At 33.8% G+C, this 21,613-nt stretch overlaps 1 protein-coding gene across 7 annotated transcripts in view; it reads right to left on the reverse strand.

The window, feature by feature from the left end:
* The window catches only part of osbpl8 (oxysterol binding protein-like 8), a 180,908-nt gene that overhangs the window by 55,850 nt on the left and 103,445 nt on the right, over positions 1-21,613 (reverse strand). For 4 of the 7 annotated variants that reach the window (XM_062066264.1, XM_062066262.1, XM_062066267.1 and 1 more), the window contains one exon: positions 17,077-17,253. In XM_062066264.1, coding sequence (XP_061922248.1) covers positions 17,077-17,253 — 177 coding nt within the window. Of the gene's footprint in view, positions 1-7,740; positions 8,143-17,076; positions 17,254-21,613 lie in introns of those variants that run through there. The other 3 variants (XM_062066263.1, XM_062066265.1, XM_062066269.1) reach the window with 3 other exon arrangements.

The raw sequence follows: 21,613 nt of genomic DNA on the forward strand, positions 1-21,613 counted from the left end.
CTGAGCACGCCAACAGCAGCCCTCATCACAGCCTTTAGCGCCGTATCGCGAGCCAGTAGCCATAACAACAACAACAACACAAGGAACAGCACTTCCTCATTATGCACCAATGACAGTTACAGCAAGTGACGATGCATTCAGGAACCCTCGGAATTATGAGTATCAACAATCAAGTGGTTTTTTTGTACGTTCTCTATGTTTTATAGTTCTGAAATCAATCAATCAATCAATGTTTATTTATATAGCCCTAAATCACAAGTGTCTCAAATAATTACGACAGTTTGTTTTTATTTATGTTTATCTTATTTCCCATCCATCCATCCATCTTCTTCCGCTTATCCGAGGTCGGGTCGCGGGGGCAGCAGCCTAAGCAGTTTTATCTTATTTCTTATTCATAAAATATACTACTTTCTTATTTAATGTATACACTTAAAGTATTTGTAAAACTAATCTGTTCAACTTGAATGTCACAAAACTCCTAAACAATAAATAGTTTGGCAATGTTTTTTTCTTGCATGTTTTCCAATTTTTATGTTACAGTTTAAACATCGGTATCGTTTTTAAAGCATTGGTTTGGTACCAGTATCATTTATTATGTAAGCGATACTGATCCATCTCATAATGTTAAAGACCTTTTTGTATGCTCTAACTCTGTAAAGATTTTATAACTACTTGGCCAAAAATTCAATTCATCAACTTATTATATTTTTGTATGATTATGAGTGGATAATGAAGTGGAAAGTGGGGATGGGCGATATGGCCTAAAATCTACATGGCGATATATACAGCAACCTCTTGCTCTAATGATATATATATCACAATATATTATTTGGTGTATAAATGATAATAGGAGTATTTCAAAATGGGTTACAAAGGCTCCTAATGTAGCTGCGGACATATGCGGTATCATATTGCATAATTTCCAGTTCTCTCTCTCACACACTCTCGCTCTCTCTCTCTCACTTACTCTCTCACTCACACAAACACACACGTGTGTGTAAATGTGTGGATATACAAACCCTGTTTCCATATGAGTTGGGAAATTGTGTTAGATGTAAATATAAACGGAATACAATGATTTGCAAATCCTTTTCAACCCATATTCAATTGAATGCACTACAAAGACAACATATTTGATGTTCAAACTCATAAACTTTTTTTTTTTTTGCAAATAATAATTAACTTAGAATTTCATGGCTGCAACACATGCCAAAGTAGTTGGGAAAGGGCATGTTCACCACTGTGTTACATGGCCTTTCCTTTTAACAACACTCAGTAAACGTTTGGAACTGAGGAGACACATTTTTGAAGCTTCTCAGATGGAATTCTTTCCCATTCTTACTTGATGTACAGCTTAAGTTGTTCAACAGTCCGTTGTCATATTTTAGGCTTCATTTTCACACATTTTCAATGGGAGACAGGTCTGGACTACAAGCAGGCCAGTCTAGTACCCGCACTCTTTTACTATGAAGCCACGTTGATGTAACACGTGGCTTGGCATTGTCTTGCTGAAATAAGCAGGGGCGTCCATGGTAACGTTGCTTGGATGGCAACATATGTTGCTCCAAAACCTGCATGTACCTTTCAGCATTAATGGTGCCTTCACAGATGTGTAAGTTACCCATGTCTTGGGCACTAATACACCCCCATACCATCACACATGCTGGCGTTTACACTTTGCGCCTAGAACAATCCGGATGGTTCTTTTCCTCTTTGGTCCGGAGGACACGACGTCCACAGTTTCCAAAAACAATTTGAAATGTGGACTCGTCAGACCACAGAACATTTTTCCACTTTGTATCAGTCCATCTTAGATGAGCTCAGACCCAGCGAAGCAGACGGCGTTTCTGGGTGTTGTTGATAAACGGTTTTCGCCTTGCATAGGAGAGTTTTAACTTGCACTTACAGATGTAGCGACCAACTGTAGTTACTGACAGTGGGTTTCTGAAGTGTTCCTGAGCCCATGTGGTGATATCCTTTACACACTGATGTCGCTCGTTGATGCAGTACAGCCTGAGGGATGGAAGGTCACAGGCTTAGCTGCTTACGTGCAGTGATTTATCCAGATTCTCTGAACCCTTTGATGATATTACGGAGCGTAGATGGTGAAATCCCTAAATTCCTTGCAATAGCTGGTTTAGAAAGGTTTTTCTTAAACTGTTCAACAATTTGCTCAAAGCATTTGTTGACAAAGTGGTGACCCTCGCCCCATCCTTGTTTGTGAATGACTGAGCATTTCATGAAATCTACTTTTATACCCAATCATAGCACCCACCTGTTCCCAATTTGCCTGTTCACCTGTGGGATGTTCCAAATAAGTGTTTGATGAGCATTCCTCAACTTTATCAGTATTTATTGCCACCTTTCCCAACTTCTTTGTCACGTGTTGCTGGCATCAAATTCTAAAGTTAATGATTATTTGCAACAAAAAAAAAAGTTTATCAGTTTAAACATCAAATATGTTGTCATTGTAGCATATTCAACTGAATATGGGTTGAAAAGGATTTGCAAATCATTGTATTCCGTTTATATTTACATCTAACACAATTTCCCAACTCATATGGAAACGGGGTTTGTATCATTATGAAACTGCAGTACAGCTAAATGAATACCTGTGTGAAAAATCTTTGCATTATTTCCTTTCTCGTAACTCCCATGTCATATTTCAGAGAACAAACAACATTTTCCATTCGACACTCGTTCATAAACATAAGAAATGTTGCATTATTATGGATATAGGAACGGAGAGACTTAAAAAGTGACCTTTCAGAGACACTGCAGTAAAACTTGGCTCAAGTGTAAAGATCAACAACTCCAATTTTAAAAGGAAACTGCACTTTTTGCTTATCATTCACAAACACTTTTTTAATGCATTCTGAAACGTAAAATATGGCAAGTAGGAGGTGGCTAACAATGCAGCTGTTGAAAGTATATTAGCGTGTCGATAAAGTCCTCTAAAAAACATCCAAAAAGCGCAAACAATACTCTATTTACATGTGGTGACCTGAATATTAACAAGTATTAGCGGTATTGTTATTATAAGTGCTAACGCAGACAAACTATTTTTTAGCAAGCTCACTAGCTTGTTGACATATTGAGCTGCTGCATCGCCTCTGAGTTGGTGGAAGTTGATTCTAGATCAGTGGTTCTTAACCTGGGTTCGATCGAACCCTCGGGGTTCGGTGAGTCGGCCTCTGGGGTTCGGCGTAGGTCAGGACACACCGACTCATCGTGTAAATAAAAACTTCTCCCTGTCGGCGTATTATGGATACCCCCAAACAATGTTCCCTCTAACTCAGTGGCCTAGTGGTTAGAGTGTCCGCACTGAGATCGGTAGGTTGTGAGTTCAAACCCCGGCCGGGTCATACCAAAGACTATAAAAATGGGAGCCATTACCTCCCTGCTTGGCACTGAACATCAAGGGTTGGAATTGGGGGTTAAATCACCAAAAATGATTCCCGGGCGCGGCACCGCTGTTGCTCACTGCTCCCCTCACTTCCCAGGGGGTGAACAAGGGGATGGGTCAAATGCAGAGGACAAATTTCACCACACCTAGTGTGTGTGTGACAATCATTGGTACTTTGACTTAGATGTGCACACTGTGGCCACACCAGCAGCAAACCTGACTGAATAAGTTAAATGTTTTATTATTATAATCAAATGACAGCAGTCATTTCCATGGGATTTTTACCTAATATAACATTGTTTTTCATGAGCTGTGTACTAGTATTGTATGTCTGGGTGGGGGTCCTGCTTTGGAAATAATTTGTGCCCCTTTCCGATATCGCATTTAGTTCCCACTAAAACATTCACATGTTGCACAATGAGATGTAAACATGGGATCATGTGTACATTCCTGTAACGTTCTGTTTGTAAAATATATCTTTATTAGTATTTCTTTATTATAATAACGTCATTTCATGATTAATATTTATAAATTAAGAATACATTAAGAAAAAAACCATGTTATTTTTCACTAAAGAAGGGTTCGGTGAATGCACATATGAAACTGGTGGGGTTCAGTACCTCCAACAAGGTTAAGAACCACTGATCTAGATGATAAATCATGCCTCTCACCTGGATAGTGGAAGGTTGTGGACATAAACCCACAAGTTGGTCAACTTTGACATCAACTTAGACCCCGAGATGGCCGGAAAGACACGTAAATATGCTTGTTTGCAGCCACCATTCTTTCTAACCTTTTGCAAGCATTATGATTGATTTTTCATGTAAACAGGAAGATATTTTTGAATGAATTGCAATTGTTATTTTTAATGATTCCTAATTGCTTCAAAAAAATCTATTAAAATGTATTTTTATTTTTATTTTCAAAATCTGTCCTGTCCAGCCATTTTAGTAATGTTTTGGTAGAATTTTATTAAACAAAACCACTTTTCTTTTAAGTAATATAAAAATTGGAGTTGTTATCTATTTCATGGAGGAATGTAGTTCATCATTGAACTGGCACCCAATGTTATTAAAAAGTTCTGATTTTGAATCGAGAATGGGTTCATGAATTGAATCGAATCGTGTGGTGCCCAAACATAAACATCCCATCAGTCTTTATGCCAGTGAGAGCAGACATTGTACAGTAAGTGATTGTTTTATAATGTTTGTATCGCTTGTCTAGCACTTAGCAATACTGCTACATGATGCTTACAAGCTGCATCTGTTTAGCACATAGCTTTTAAAACTTGTCGATCATCCTCCTTATATTCAGGCTCAAAAATAGAAGTTCTGGATCATCATTTGTCCCAAAGTAGTCTTTGTTGTCTCTCATCAAAGTCTGCCATGATTAGTAGTCCTTTTGTCGTCGAAGGAAAAGTGAATGTTGTGATGTGTCTGAAATTAATACACCGACATATGCTTCAAATTATCAAAAAACTTAAATAGTACATGTTATTATGAATGTTATTAGATACTACATATATACTTACAGTGTGTATACAACTTTGATGAAGGTTTTTCAGCGCTTTATAGGCAGAATAGAGCGACTCTCATTAGCCTCATTGTTAGTTGACTTTTGCTAACGTCTATTTACGATTTAGAATGCATAAAAAAATAAAAAGTAGTGTTGCTGTTGAAGGGAAAGTAAACATTGTGATGCATCTGTGAAATTAATACACCACCGTATGCTTAAAATGATCAAAATAAGTAAATATTACATGTTATTATGAATGTTACTAGATACTACATTTAAACTTAGTGTGTATATAAAACCTTGATGGAGGTTTTTTTTAGAGGTTTTTAGGAGGAATAGAGCGACTCCTATTAGCTCCATTGCTAGCTGACTTTTGCTAACGTTTATTTACGATTTACAACGCATCACATAATAAAAAGTAGTGTTGTTGTTGAAGGGAAAGTGAACGTTGTGATGCGTCTGTGAAATTAATACACCACCGTATGCTTAAAATGATCAAAATATGAAAATATGCCATGTTATTATGAATGTTACTAGATACTACATATATACTTACAGTGTGTTTATACAACTTTGATGGGGGTTTTTTAACGCTTTATAGGCAGAATAGAGCGACTCTCATTAGCCTCATTGTTAGTTGACTTTTTCTAGCATTTATATACGATTTAGAATGCATAACAAAATAAAAAAAGTAGTGTTGTTGAAGGGAAAGTGAACATTGTGATGAGTCTATAAAAGTAATACACCACTGTATGCTTAAAATGATCAAAATAAGTAAATATTACATGCTATTATGAATGTTACTAGATACTACATTTAAACTTACAGTGTGTATATAAAACCTTGATGGAGTTTTTTTTTAGAGGTTTTTAGGCGGAATAGAGCGACTCCTATTAGCTCCATTGCTAGCTGACTTTTGCTAACGTTTATTTACGATTTACAACGCATCACAAAATAAAAAGTAGTGTTGTTGTTGAAGGGAAAGTGAACGTTGTGATGGGTCTGTGAAATTAATACACCACCGTATGCTTAAAATGATCAAAATATGCCATGTTATTATGAATGTTACTAGATACTACATATATACTTACAGTGTGTATGTACAACTTTGATGGAGGTTTTTTAACGCTTTATAGGCAGAATAGAGCGACTCTCATTAGCCTCACTGTTAGTTGACTTTTTCTAGCATTTATTTACGATTTAGAATGCATAACAAAATAAAAAAAGTAGTGTTGTTGAAGGGAAAGTGAACGTTGTGATGCGTCTATAAAATTAATACACCACCGTATGCTTAAAATTATCAAAATAAATAAATATTACATGTTATTATGAATGTTACTAGATACTACATATATACCCTGGAGGTTTTTTAGAGCGCTTTATAGGCAGAATAGAGCGACTCCTATTAGCTCCATTGTTAGCTGACTTTTGCTAACATTTATTTACGATTTAGAATGCCTAACAAAATAAAAAAGTAGTGTTGTTGAAGGGAAAGTGAATGTTGTGATGAGTCTATAAAATTAATACACCACCGTATGCTTAAAATTATCAAAATAAGTAAATATGACATGTTATTATGAATGTTAGTAGATACTACATATATATACTTACAGTGTGTATATAAAACCTTGGAGGTTTTTTAGAGCGCTTTATAGGCGGAATAGAGCGACTCCTATTAGCTCCATTGTTAGCTGACTTTTGCTAACGTTTATTTACGATTTAGAATGCATCACAAAATAAAAAGTAGTGTTGTTGTTGAAGGGAAAGTGAACGTTGTGATGCGTCTGTGAAATTAATACACCGCTATATGCTCAAAATGATCTAAACATGTATATATTACATGTTATTATGAATGTTACTAGATACTACATATATACTTACAGTGTGTATATAAAACTTTGATGGAGGTTTTTTAACGTATTATAGGCAGAATAGAGCGACTCTCATTAGCCTCATTGTTAGTTGACTTTTTCTAGCATTTATTTACGATTTAGAATGCATAACAAAATTTTAAAAAGTAGTGTTGTTGAAGGAAAAGTGAACGTTGTGATGAGTCTGAAATGAATACACCACCGTATGCTTAAAATGATCAAAATAAGTAAATATTACATGTTATTATGAATGTTACTAGATACTACATATATACTTAGTGTGTATATAAAACCTTGGATACTTACAGTGTGTATATAAAACCTTGGCGGTTTTTTAGAGTGCTTTATAGGCGGAATAGAGCGACTCCTATTAGCTCCATTGCTAGCTGACTTTTGCTAACGTTTATTTACGATTTACAACGAATCACAAAATACAAAGTAGTGTTGTTGTTGAAGGGAAAGTGAACGTTGTGATGCGTCTGTGAAATTAATACACTACCGTATGCTTAAAATGATCAAAATATGAAATGTTATTATGAATGTTACCAGGTACTACATATATACTTACAGTGTGTATATAAAACCTTGATGGAGGTTTTTTTTTTTTAGAGGTTTTTAGGCGGAATAGAGCAACTCCTATTAGCTCCATTGTTAGCTGACTTTTGCTAACGTTTATTAACGATTTAGAATGCATAAAAAAGCATGTGTTCTTGTTTTACATAAGAACTGTGAATGATAGGTAAAGTTAAAAAACGTGCAGGTCCCCTTTAAGACTCCTGCTAGACCCTGTAAGCCTGGATTAGCTTTAGAACAAAGAAGCTGTCATCTTCTTCTGCGACTCTTATGTTCCACTTCCCTCTTACGACCACGGTCTCATCGATCCTTTCCTTTCGGACCTGGTGAGTACATGAGCCTAAAAATCCTCCCCCGAGATCCAAACACGCTTACTTTAGATCCTGACGAGCCTGCGACCATCTCAGCATATCCCAGTCCTTGCAGCCCTCCAGGTCGCCATCCGACCTCCGCAACCGTCCACCTGTGCCACTGTCCAGCCTCGGTCTTCCTCTTAGGACTCTTCTGTCAGAGGTGGACTGGGATTGGCTGAGGGTGAGGATAAGGGCGGGCCTCCCAGCTGCCATGGCAACCCCGTCTAACGGGCCGTAATCCCGCAAACTGAACTTTAAATCCGCGCTGACCTCAGCTGCTCTTCACTATCTAGCCTCCTCAGTCCTAAAGAGAAGGAGATGATACAGTATTATCTGCTCACAAGTCTTTGGGGCACTTTTCTAAAGTCAATCTGGACAGCAGGTAAGACCATGTCGAGCTCAGGAGCCACATGGAGGAAAATCTATTCCCACCCCACCTTGGTAAAAATCATGGCATGATAACTTCAAAATAAAGACAACTTCTTCTGTGACTTACTTTTGATCAAATAGAACAAGCACATTCTGAAAATGTACACGTCACAACCAAAACCTCTTGGCAACACACATCAAGTTAGTTGAAAATTCTGAGGGGGAAAAATTGGTGCAGTTTCAAAAACACCACAAAGAACACAACAAATTTAAGACTTTGTTTCAGTGTTTTTATAAAGCCATTAAACTTTAAGCACTTCCCGTTTGGCTTTTTCAAGTCGGCAGTTCATTGATGACATCATTGGTGACATCCGCAACTGCCACGACACATCCATTTATCATCGTTCGAATATTAAAGTAAAGATTAAAGTACCAATGATTGTCACACACACACTAAGTGTGGTGAAATTTGTCCTCTCCATTTCACCCATCACCCTTGATCACCCCCTGGGAGGTGAGGGGAGCAGTGGGCAGCAGCGGTGAAGCATTTTGGTGATTTAACCCCCAATTCCAACCCTTGATGCTGAGTGCCAAGCAGGGAGGTAATGGGTCCCATTTTTATAGTCTTTGGTATGACTCGGCCGGGGTTTGAACTCACAACCTACCGATCTCAGGGCGGACACTCTAACCACTAGGCCACTGAGTAGGTGTTACAACTATAATCTGAACAAAACAATGACACCGAATTAAAGGTAACACAACTCCAAACTTAGTCAATGTGAACGTGGTAGATTTAAGCAGAAAATAAAATAGAACAAACACAATAAATGTAGAAACACGCATTTTTACAATGGAGTTCAGGGTGCGCATTGTGCTGTCAACCAGTTGCAAGCTCCGCATGGAACTACAAAGATAACTTCAGTCTTGGCATCTCACCCTTTTGTCATATTACCCGTCGAGTGGATATTTGACAATGAAAGAAGGTATTCTGTGTCGATACAGCATCAGTCTGCCGCCATCTGCTGCCAGCCGCAACAGGAGCACCTGATCGCTCGGAGGGTGCTTAAAGTCAGCTGACACGTCATCTTTTAACCGATTAAATCTGATACGACCCACGGTTGACACCCCGGATCTACGTCAACAATATGATTTGCCTGACGGCTGGACAGGACAGATAAAAAAACAAAAAAACAATTTTGATTTTTTTTAATCGATTAAGAATCGTTACAATTAAGAATCACAATTCATTCGAAAATCTTTTTTTTTTTCTCGACACCCCTATAACCTGATGGTTGTTTGAGCAAACCGCAGCTAGTCCTGGATAGTTTTGCTCCTTATTTCTTCACTTTTGCATTTTGATTAATCACAGTCAACTACTCGGGTGCATAATTGAAATGAAGTTGAAAAATACCTCAATATTTTGACAGTTTGCAATTTAATTGCCAGAATGTCATACAGGAACATAATTTAAACGTTTTACGGACACAATACAAATATATGGCATCATTTAGTGAGAGGATTGTACTTCAATGTGCAGTTCCATTTCCACATTCCTTGGATTCGTACAGACGCACAGATGCAGGGGGTGCATGAATTCCAATGGGCTGCACGTCTCGCCAGAACACCGGCACAAAAACATTGGCCACTTAGCAATATTATTCTTGGCCTTCAATGACGATCACGGTCGCGGTGAGAGAGAAATAGGGACGAAACGCACGACTGCACATTTTGTCCTCCAACGTCTTGTTATCGGCCCATTAATTGCGTGAATGTACAACATTCACACATGTAAGATTTTACACCAAAAAACATCTATTTATTATTTTTATTGTTATTGTGTGAATGTCCAAGCATTCACACATATAATATTCTACACCAAAAAAATAATCTATTTATTATTATTATTGTGTGAATGTCCAACATTCACACATATAGGATTCTACACCAAAAACTCATCTATTATAATTATAATTGTTTGAATGTCCAACATTCACACGTATAAGATTCTACACCAAAAAATAATCTATTTATTATTATTATTATTATGTGAATGTCCAACATTCATACATATAAGATTCCACATAAAAAAAACATCTATTTATCATTATTATTGTGTGAATGTCCAACATACACACATATAGGATTCTACACCAAAAAAAAAATCTATTATTATTATTATTATGATTATTATTATTATTGTGTGAATGTCCAACATACACACATATAAGATTATACACCAAAAATCATCTCTTCATTATTATTATATTAATATTATTAATATTATTGGGTGAATGTCCAACATACACATATAAGATTATACACCAAAAATCATCTATTATTATTATATTAATATTATTATTAATATTATTGGGTGAATGTCCAAGCATTCACACATATAAGATTCTACACCAAAAAAAAGAATCACATTTTTATCATTATTATTGTTATTATTATTATTATTATTGAGTGAATATCCAAACATTAACACATACAATTCTACACCCAAAATCATTTATTTATTATTATTATTATTATAGTGTGAATGTCCAACATTCACACATGTAAGATTCTACACCAAAAAACATCTATTTATTATTTTTATTGATATTATTGTGTGAATGTCCAAGCATTCACACATATAATATTCGACACCAAAAAAATCATTTATTTTATATTATTATTATTATGTGAATGTCCAACATTCTTACATATAAGATTCCACACCAAAACAAAAATCCATTTATTATTATTATTGTGTGAATGTCCAACATACACACATATAGAATTCTACACAAAAAAATCATATATTTATTATTATTATTATTATTGTGTGAATGTCCAACATACACACATAAGATTCAACACCAAAAATCATCTATTCATTATTATAATATTAATATTATTATTAATATTATTGGGTGAATGTCCAAGCATTCACACATATAGGATTCTACACCAAAAAAATAATCACATTTTTATCATTATTATTGTTATTATTATTATTGAGTGAATATCCAAACATTAACACATACAATTCTACACCCAAAATCATTTATTTATTATTATTATTATAGTGTGAATGTCCAACATTCACACATGTAAGATTCTACACCAAAAAACATCTATTTATTATTTTTATTGTCATTATTGTGTGAATGTCCAAGCATTCACACATATAATATTCGACACCAAAAAAATAATCTATTTTATATTATTATTATTATGTGAATGTCCAACATTCATACATATAAGATTCCACACCAAAACAAAAATCCATTTATTATTATTATTGTGTGAATGTCCAACATACACACATATAGAATTGTACACCAAAAAAAATCATATATTTATTATTATTATTATTGTGAGAATGTCCAACATACACACATATAAGATTGTACACCAAAAATCATCTATTGATTATTATTATATTAATATTATTATTATTATTATTATTGGGTGAATGTCCAAACATACATATAGAATTCTACACCAAAAAAAATCATATATTTATCATTATTATTGTTTTCATTATTATTGAGTGAAGATCCAAACATTAGAACATATACAATTCTACACCCAAAAATATTTTATTTATTATTATTATTATTATTATTATTATAGTGTGAATGTCCAACATTCACACATGTAAGATTCTAAACCCAAAAAAATCATTAATTTATTATTATTATTATTATTATTATTATTGAGTGAATGTCCAAACATTCACACATATAAGATTCTACACCAAAAAATCATTAATTTATTATTATTATTGAGTGATTGTCCAAACATTCACACATATAAGATTCTACACCAAAAAAATCATTTATGTATTATTATTATTATTATTATTATTGGGTGAATGTCCAAGCATTCACACATATAAGATTCTACACCAAAAAAAATAATCATATTTTTATCATTATTATTATTGAGTGAATATCCAAACATTAAAACATACACAATTCTACACCCAAAGATATTTTATTTATTATTAATATTATTATTATAGTGTGAATGTCCAACATTCACACATGTAAGATTCTACACCAAAAAAATCATAAATGTATCATTATTATTATCATTGAATGAATGTCCAAACATTCACACATATAAGATTCTACACCAAAAAAGCATGAATGTATTATTATTATTGAGTGAATGTCCAAACATTCACACATATAAGATTCTACACCAAAAAATCATTAATTTATTATTATTATTATTCTGCCGCAAATCCCACATTTCTCACCCGATAAGAGCCGTTCCACCATCCACACACTCCACTCACCCTGGACTGTGTGTGTGTGTGTGTGTGTGCTTGTGTAATTTTGATGCTTGTAGTGTAGCTTGCTACAATTCTGTGGTAATAGTGACACATGTAACTTAGTTAGAAGAATATCTAGTTGTTCCATTTAATGGAGAGTAACTAGTAGCTTAGTTTATTATATTTTCCAATAAAAACAATTTCAATAGTACATATTTATCTACGTTGGATTTTTTATTTTTTTAATCAAATTAACCATTTTTCTGTTGAGGGCAGGACTGCATTACAGCTTTTGATAGATAATACCCCAAAATTACGCATTACAACCTGGAGTTATAAATAAAAAAAATATGGAAATGAAGCAGCATGCACTGCAATGCTAACAAATGACATCATTATATTTTCTGAGGCTCACATGACAACAACTCTAATCTACTAGCCAGAGCCATCCACAAGAGGGCGCACTGACACAAGACCAATCCCAGCAAACCTCATTTTCAGATAACAACATTCTCTGAAAGTCCTTTTACAACTCCCACTATTTTCTTCATTTGCAAGAGTCCCTAAAGGTGTGAACCAACACAAACTGAGGAATGAGCTGCAGACAGACAGACTGTGTGAGTCACCGTCTGGCAGAGATGCAGACAACATCTGACTGCACAAGTGAATAAATATATCAAGTGTGTGAAATATGCTTATTTTGTGGCATGGACGTTTGGCCTGCTAAAAGCTTCCATGCACGTCCATAACCTATCTACCATGACTGAGATGCTATTCTCATCAACTTGCAGTCAAAACTCAAGTAACACATATATATACATACAAAGTACATACATACATATATATGTGTGTGTGTGTGTTATACATACACAAATAGGAGTTTATAAATTGGCATCAATAAGAGATTCCTGAGGTTTTTCTTAATTTTTTTTTAAAAGGTCTCAATTCCTTTTGTATTTTTATTTTGTATTAACAGATGAATTATGTCTTGATAAATGATCAATTAAAAACAAATCCCTTCATCTGTTTTTAATTTTTTTTTTTTTAAACAATTCTAAATCCAATAAGTAAAAGTATAAACTGGCCTTGAAATCTACAAATAAAATTGTTAGAATACAAATAGTAATTAGTAAAAATGAGGGCTGTCAAATGATTATTGTTTTTGAATCAGATTGATCGCATTTTGGAATTTGGATGAATCATGATTAATCACAGGTAGTTACTTGGTTGCATGGTTAAAATAGCTTAAGAAAAGAGCTCAATATTTGTACACAAATGCGCTTTGATTGTCAGAATGTAGTAAAGGAACATGTTTAAATGTTGTACTTGAATACATGTCATTGATTGGCTAACAGTTTTATCTAAAGTTCTTTCAGGATGTATTTTAAATATCATACTTAGTTTTATCTAAAGTTATTTCAGGATGTATTTTAAATATCATGTTTAATTTTATTTAAGGTTCTTTCAGGATGTATTTTAAATATAAAGTTTAGTTTTATCTAAAGTTCTTTCAGAATGTATTTTAAGTAAAATGTTTGGTTTTATCTAAAGTTCTTTTAGGATGTATTTCAGGATGTATTTTAAATATAATGTTTAGTTTTATCTAAAGTTCTTTCAGGATGTATTTTAAATATCATAAATTTAGTTTTATCCAAAGTTCTTTCAGAATGTATTTTAAATATCATGTTTAGTTTTATCTAAAGTTCTTTCAGGATGTATTTTAAATATAATGTTTAGTTTTATCTAAAGTTCTTTCAGAATGTATTTTAAATATAATGTTTAGTTTTATCTAAAATTCTTTCAGGATGTATTTTAAATATAAAGTTTAGTTTTATCTAAAGTTCTTTCAGAATGTATTTTAAGTAAAATGTTTGGTTTTATCTAAAGTTCTTTTAGGATGTATTTTAAATATAATGTTTAGTTTTATCTAAAGTTCTTTCAGGATGTATTTTAAATATCATATATTTACTTTTATCCAAAGTTCTTTCAGAATGTATTTTAAATATCATGTTTAGTTTTATCTAAAGTTCTTTCAGGATGTATTTTAAGTATAATGCTTAGTTTTATCTAAAGTTCTTTTAGGATGTATTTTAAATATAATGTTTAGTTTTATCTAAAGTTCTTTCAGTATGTATTTTAAATATCATGTTTAGTTTTATCTAAAGTTCTTTCAGGATGTATTTTAAATATAATGTTTAGTTTTATCTAATCTTCTTTTAGTATGTATTTTAAATATCATGTTTAGTTTTATCTAAAGTTCTTTCAGGATGTATTTTAAATACCATATATTTAGTTTTATCCAAAGTTCTTTCAGAATGTATTTTAAATATAATGTTTAGTTTTATCTAAAGTTCTTTCAGTATGTATTTTAAATATAATGTTTAGTTTTATCTAAAGTTCTTTCAGGAAGTATTTTAAGTATCATGTTTAGTTTTATCTAAAGTTATTTCAGGATGTATTTTAAGTATAATGATTAGTTTTATCTAAAGTTATTTCAGGATGTATTTTAAGTATAATGTTTAGTTTTATCTAAAGTTTTATCAGGATTTATTTTAAATATAATGTTTAGTTTTATCTAAACTTATTTCAAGATGTATTTTAAGTATCATATTTAGTTTTATCAAAAGTTCTTTCAGGATGTATTTTAAATATAATGTTTAGTTTTATCTAAACTTATTTCCGGATGTATTTTAAATATTATATTTAGTCTTATCTAAAGTTCTTTCAGGATGTATTTTAAATATAATGTTTAGTTTTATCTAAACTTATTTCAAGATGTATTTTAAATATCATATTTAGTTTTATCAAAAGTTCTTTCAGGATGTATTTTAAATATAATGTTTAGTTTTATCTAAAGTTCTATCAGGATGTATTTTAAATATAATGTTTAGTTTTATCTAAACTTATTTCAAGATGTATTTTAAATATCATATTTAGTTTTATCAAAAGTTCTTTCAGGATGTATTTTAAATATAATGTTTAGTTTTATCTAAACTTATTTCCGGATGTATTTTAAATATTATATTTAGTTTTATCTAAACTTATTTCAAGATGTATTTTAAATATCATATTTAGTTTTATCAAAAGTTCTTTCAGGATGTATTTTAAATATAATGTTTAGTTTTATCTAAACTTATTTCCGGATGTATTTTAAATATTATATTTAGTTTTATCTAAACTTATTTCAAGATGTATTTTAAATATCATATTTAGTTTTATCAAAAGTTCTTTCAGGATGTATTTTAAATATAATGTTTAGTTTTATCTAAACTTATTTCCGGATGTATTTTAAATATTATATTTAGTTTTATCTAAAGTTCTTTCAGGATGTATTTTAAATATAATGTTTAGTTTTATCTAAAGTTCTATCAGGATGTATTTTAAATATAATGTTTAGTTTTATCTAAACTTATTTCAAGTTGTATTTTAAATATCATATTTAGTTTTATCAAAAGTTATTTCAGGATGTATTTTAAGTATAATGTTTAGTTTTATCTAAAGTTCTATCAGGATGTATTTTAAATATAATGTTTAGTTTTATCTAAACTTATTTCAAGATGTATTTTAAATATCATATTTAGTTTTATCAAAAGTTCTTTCAGTATGTATTTTAAATATAATGTTTAGTTTTATCTAAAGTTCTTTCAGGATGTATTTTAAGTATAATGTTTAATTTGATCTAAAGTTCTTTCAGGATTGTGGAGAATGCATATATTTTTAAGAGTTCTTTCTTTATTCATAGTCATGTTTAAAGCAGCTAATATTGTTCCCATGTGTACTCTTTTTGCCCGTATCTTATGTCCGCAAGTAAACTCGGTGCTTTACCTTGAAGGGGTTGGAATGTGGGAGAATAGCATACTCTCTTTTTACCTTATCAGTATTAGAACAATGAGGCTGTATTCCTTTCTGGGCAGGGTGGGGGCTGTTTTCGTCTTCAATAATTTCAGACCGCTTCTAGATGCCGCTATTAACGGACTGTAGGACTGGTCTCCTAAAGCTTTAGAAAAACTTGATAATATTCCTATTCTGTCTTGATGGTCCTTCTTACTCTGCATATATGTCATCTGAAAGAATTTGGGATTGACCAGTGATTTGTATTCCCTGAGAGGAAGACTGGTCAGACGCAACAGGATGTATTTTAAATATCATATTTAGTTTTATCGAAAGTTTTTTCAGAATATATTTTAAGTATCATGTTTAGTTTTATCTGAAGTTCTTTTAGGATGTATTTTAAAATAAAATATTTTGTTTTATCTAAAGTTCTTTCCGGTTGTATTTTAAATATTATATTTATTTTCATCTAAAGTTCTTTCAGGATGTATTTTAAATAGAATATTTAGTTCCAGCGAGACCATCACTCGGAGTCTCCTCCCTCACTTTTGTACTGAGTATCCTTGATGTGACCGCAGACTGTGTAGTGGTTAACATAAAAGAGTTTGTACGCTCAAAATAAATTGCATTATTCATTTAAGTGTGTTCATGATTAATTTTTTTGTGATTAATCACATTGGCTAACTAATACAATTTGACAGCCCTGTACTAATAATAGGTTCAGTATCATGATTTAAGATTATATTGTACAAAGTATTCAAGTAATAGTAATTTAAAGACATGTTTTTGAATCAATTATTTCATGTTTTAACTATTTACCGAGCAGAAAAAAACGTTCCCATGTGTGCAGGTGGTGATGTAACATTCTACTGTAGGTATGACACGTACCGTGGCTGTAGCTGACCCCCGTGCTGAGCGACGAGGGAGAGGCGGTGACTTCCCGGTTGGGTGTTTGGAGGCCTGCTTCTTTCTCCTTGTCCTTGTCCTTGTCCCAGTCCTTCACCTGGCGCTGGCTCATCCTGCCTGGTGTCAGAAGGAGCGTGTCATCAGCGGACACTATGGCTGCTGCAGACACACACCAAAATCCATCAGGACTAAACATGTGACACACTTTTGTCAATCAATATGTATCAATGTCATTAGAATTACATACAAATATTAGATTTTACCAAGTGTATATATATATACACTCATATATACATATACATACATATATACACACATATATATATATATATATATATATATACACAGATATATACATATACACACATACATATACTATATATATATATATATATATATATATATATATATATATATACACACATACATATATACATACATATACATACTGGCAACTACCGACCTGTTTCTATTCTCAGTTCCATTTCGAAAGTAATGGAAAAAATAGTTTATGAACAGGTCAATGGTTACCTTGCCACCAATAAACTCATGTACAAATTCCAATCCGGCTTCAGAACTAACCACTCCACTGACACATCCCTTCTCTATCTGAGCGACCACATCAAACATGAGTAAGGCTGAAACGACGCGTCGACATAGTCGACGTCATCGGTTATGTAAATACGTCGACACCGTCTTTGTGCGTCGACGCGTCGCATATTTACGTCACACTACCGTCATGGCGGAGCGCAAAGCAGACGATGCGAGCGGTGCGAGCGAGGGGAAAAAAGCACGCCAAAAGTCGTCAAAAGTGTGGGAGTATTTCAATAAACGGCCTAATAATGTTGTATTCACACTGTGTCGAGCGGAAACGGCCTATCATAGCAGCACAACGGCTATGAACGAACATTTGAAAAGAAAACACCCGACAGCGTTCTTGCCATCACCATCAACTAGTCAATCGTCCGCGTGAGTATACGTTGTCATCATTACACAAAAACATGAATGTGTCATTTGTATCTGCGTTGTAAATTCATAAACTAAAGCACCGTTTCGCTCTGAGAGGCGCGTTTGGCGTGCCTGTTCAGTGTTTACAAAGACGCGCTCCTCTTTAACGCTAACGTTAATTAGTTGTGCAAATACCTTTTACAACATTAACAGTTACATATACTATGTACAAACAAACAATTAACTTTCACTTTAATCATACTATCATCATCATCATCGGTCTTACCTCTCAGTTCCAGCCACATCGACCCCTTCACGCCAAATTTCTTCCCCCCTACAAACCCCCCCCCCCCCCCCCCCCCCCCCATTTACTTATATGTCCATGAGTCAAATGTGCATTCAGTCAGGAATATCCTCAAGTTAATTTGTCCGATTAATACAGACGTTTTGTTAACGCTCTATTATAAAAAAAACAAAAAATAAATTTAAAAAACAATTTACCAGAAGTAAATGGGGGGAAGGTTTTTGTAGGGGGGAAGAAATTTGGCGCGACAGCGCCTATTTTCAGCTGCTGGGAATATTGTAAACAAGAAAATAAGCAGCCTCACCCCAGAGCATGTAGACATGCTAACCTTTCTTCATTACAACTGTTAGTCACTCACTGGAATGAGTAGAATTGGTTATTGTGTACTGTGTTGGACTGGATGTTTATTTTGCACATTTTAAAAGCAATACTTAATGTTTACAGTGCCCAGAATATTTAGATTGGCACTTTTTTGTGCTGGATGTTTATCTTTATTTTTGCACATTTTAAAGCAAAATAAGCAATATTTTTACTTTTGTTGAAATGTTTACACTGTTGTTACAGAATACCATATTTTCCGCACCATAAGCCGCCCCGCCCCGTGTTGTAAGCCGCACCTTCAATGAATGGCATATTTCAAAACTTTGTTTACCTATTAGCCGCCCCGTGTTATTAGCCGCACCTACGCTACGCTAAAGGGAATGTCAAAAAAACATTCAGATAGGTCAGTCAAACTTTAATAATATATTACAAACCAGCGTTCTAACAACTCTGTTCACTCCCAAAATGTAATGTGCAAATGTGCAATCACAAAAATAGTAACACTCAAAATAGTGCAGAGCAATAGCAACATCAATAACTCAACGTTGCTCTTACGTTAGTGTCACACAACACACAAAATAACATTTAAAGCTCACTTTCTGAAGTTATTACTCATCCACAAATCCCTCGAATTATTCTTCTTCGGTGTGCTTCACTTGTTTTTTGACACCATCTGTGATGTGGACGCGCATGCAGTCATAGATCAACAGGGACGGAGCTGCGTGAAAAAAGTCACCCGGTCTCTTCGCTCATTTTTTCTTCATCCATCCATCCCTTCGAGTTAGCTTTTATGATGACGCCGGCTGGAAAGTTCTCTTTTGGCAAGGTCTTCCTTTTGAATATCACCGTGGGTGGAAGTTTCTGGCCGTTAGCATGCAAGCTAGAACCACATTGAAGGACGACTTCTCATTCCCTGTGGTGCGAATATTCACCGTACGTGTTCCCGTTGTATCCACAGTGCGGTTCACATGAATATCAAAAGTCAGTGGAACCTTGTACGCGTGTCTCTTAGTAGGAGACATTTTGTGGTCTTTACAGAAACACACAAATGAAATGAAACGTAATATCCGCTGCGCTTCTTCTTCTACGGGGGCGGTTGCTTACCGTAGAAGAAGAAGCGCTTCCTCTTCTACGGGGAAAAAAGATGGCGGCTGTTTACCGTAGTTGCGAGACCTAAACTTTATGAAAATAAATATTAATATTAATCCATAAATAAGGCGCACCGGGTTATTAGCCGCACTGTCAGCTTTTGAGAAAATTTTTGTTTTTTAGGTGCGGCTTATGGTGCGGAAAATACGGTATTTCGTTTTGCACTTTTTTGTATTGGATGTTTATGTTTATTTTTGTACATTTTAGCAAATAAGCAATGCTTTTACTTTTGTTGAAATGTTTAAACTGTTGTTACAGAATATTTCGTTTTGCACTTTTTTGTATTGGAGTTTATCTTTATTTTTGCACATTTTAAAGCAAAATAAGCAATACTTTTTCTTTTGAAATGCTTATACTATTGCACAATATTAAGATTTGCACTGGATGTTTACTTTTATATTTGCACATTAAAAAGCAAATAAGCCACTTTTAATTTTGTTAAATGTTAAAAGTTTTAAATGTTTACATTGTGACAGAATATTTTGTCATGTTGTCAATGTTGACTGAGTGGCCATACTTTTTTTTTTTTGTAAATAAAAGCCATGCCTTTTGAAAAAAATGGCCTACATTTATTTTTTCATCTTCATTTTAAATAAAAAAATAATCGGTAAAAGGAAAAATAATCTATAGATTAATCGAAAAAAAAAAAAAAATCATCTATAGATTAATGGAAAAAATACTCTATAGATTTATCGATAGAAAAATAATCGTTAGCTGCAGCCTTAAACATGAGGTGGACGCGGGCAAATACTGCGGCATGGTCATGCTGGACCTTCCGAAGGCCTTTGACACCGTTAACCACGCTATACTGTTGGATAAGCTCAGAGCAATCGAATTTAACAAAACCTCATCGAGCTGGATGCAATCTTACTTGGAGGGGAGGGAACAGGTGGTAGAGGTGAATGCACGCACCGTGTCCCACCCCTCTCAGTGAGCTTTGGAGTCCCCCAAGGCAGTATATTAGGGCCTTTACTGTTCCTAATATACATAAACGACTTGTCATCGGCATGCGACTGTGAATTGTTCTTGTTTGCGGATGACTCTGCCTTGCTGGTATCAGACAAGGACAAGTCACAGGTGGAGAAAATCCTCAGTGCTGAACTCTGTAGAACTTGCACCTGGCTCGCTGACAACAAGCTATCCATACACTTGGGTAAAACGGAATCCATCCTGTTTGGGTCCCACATCAACCTTAAGAAAGTCAATGACTTCACTATAAAAGTGGGTGACATCGGTGCAGCGCGATCTTGCTTTGGTCCTTCGGGTCTTCAGTGAAGTTTGTTTACTTGTAACTTCTACTCTTGCGTTCAAAAAAGTTTCGAAAAAATAAAAATAAAGTAATGCAGAGTAGTCTTGAGGAGGAGGTGTTTGACTCACTAAATTCCTTATAAGCACTCGCGGAGATATGTCGAGATTTCAAATGATCATAATTTATTTTCACAAACAAAAAATATTCTCCGTGGTTGACTTTCAATATAATCAAAATAACTTATTTAGCGTGGCTTCAAACTAAATTGTTTTAGCGTGGCTTGTTTAGCGGTAAACAAACTGTTCCACTCCTCACTCCTTCAACATGATAGACAGACAAAGGGCACCCAGCTGTCCTGTCTTCTTATTTATAGGAGGAGGAAGTGGCTCACCAGTAGGAGCGTGAGCAGCTGAAAACAATCAGTCAATCACAATGAAATCTAAAACATCCAATAATTCATTAACATCATTCTTGACATTATTTGATTTCATTGTCAAACAATTAATAAATAAATAATATAGATAGGCTCCCAACTGGCTACTGTACAT

This window comes from Entelurus aequoreus, linkage group LG12 (genome assembly GCF_033978785.1).
Source record: "Entelurus aequoreus isolate RoL-2023_Sb linkage group LG12, RoL_Eaeq_v1.1, whole genome shotgun sequence".
Taxonomy (NCBI): domain Eukaryota; kingdom Metazoa; phylum Chordata; class Actinopteri; order Syngnathiformes; family Syngnathidae; genus Entelurus; species Entelurus aequoreus.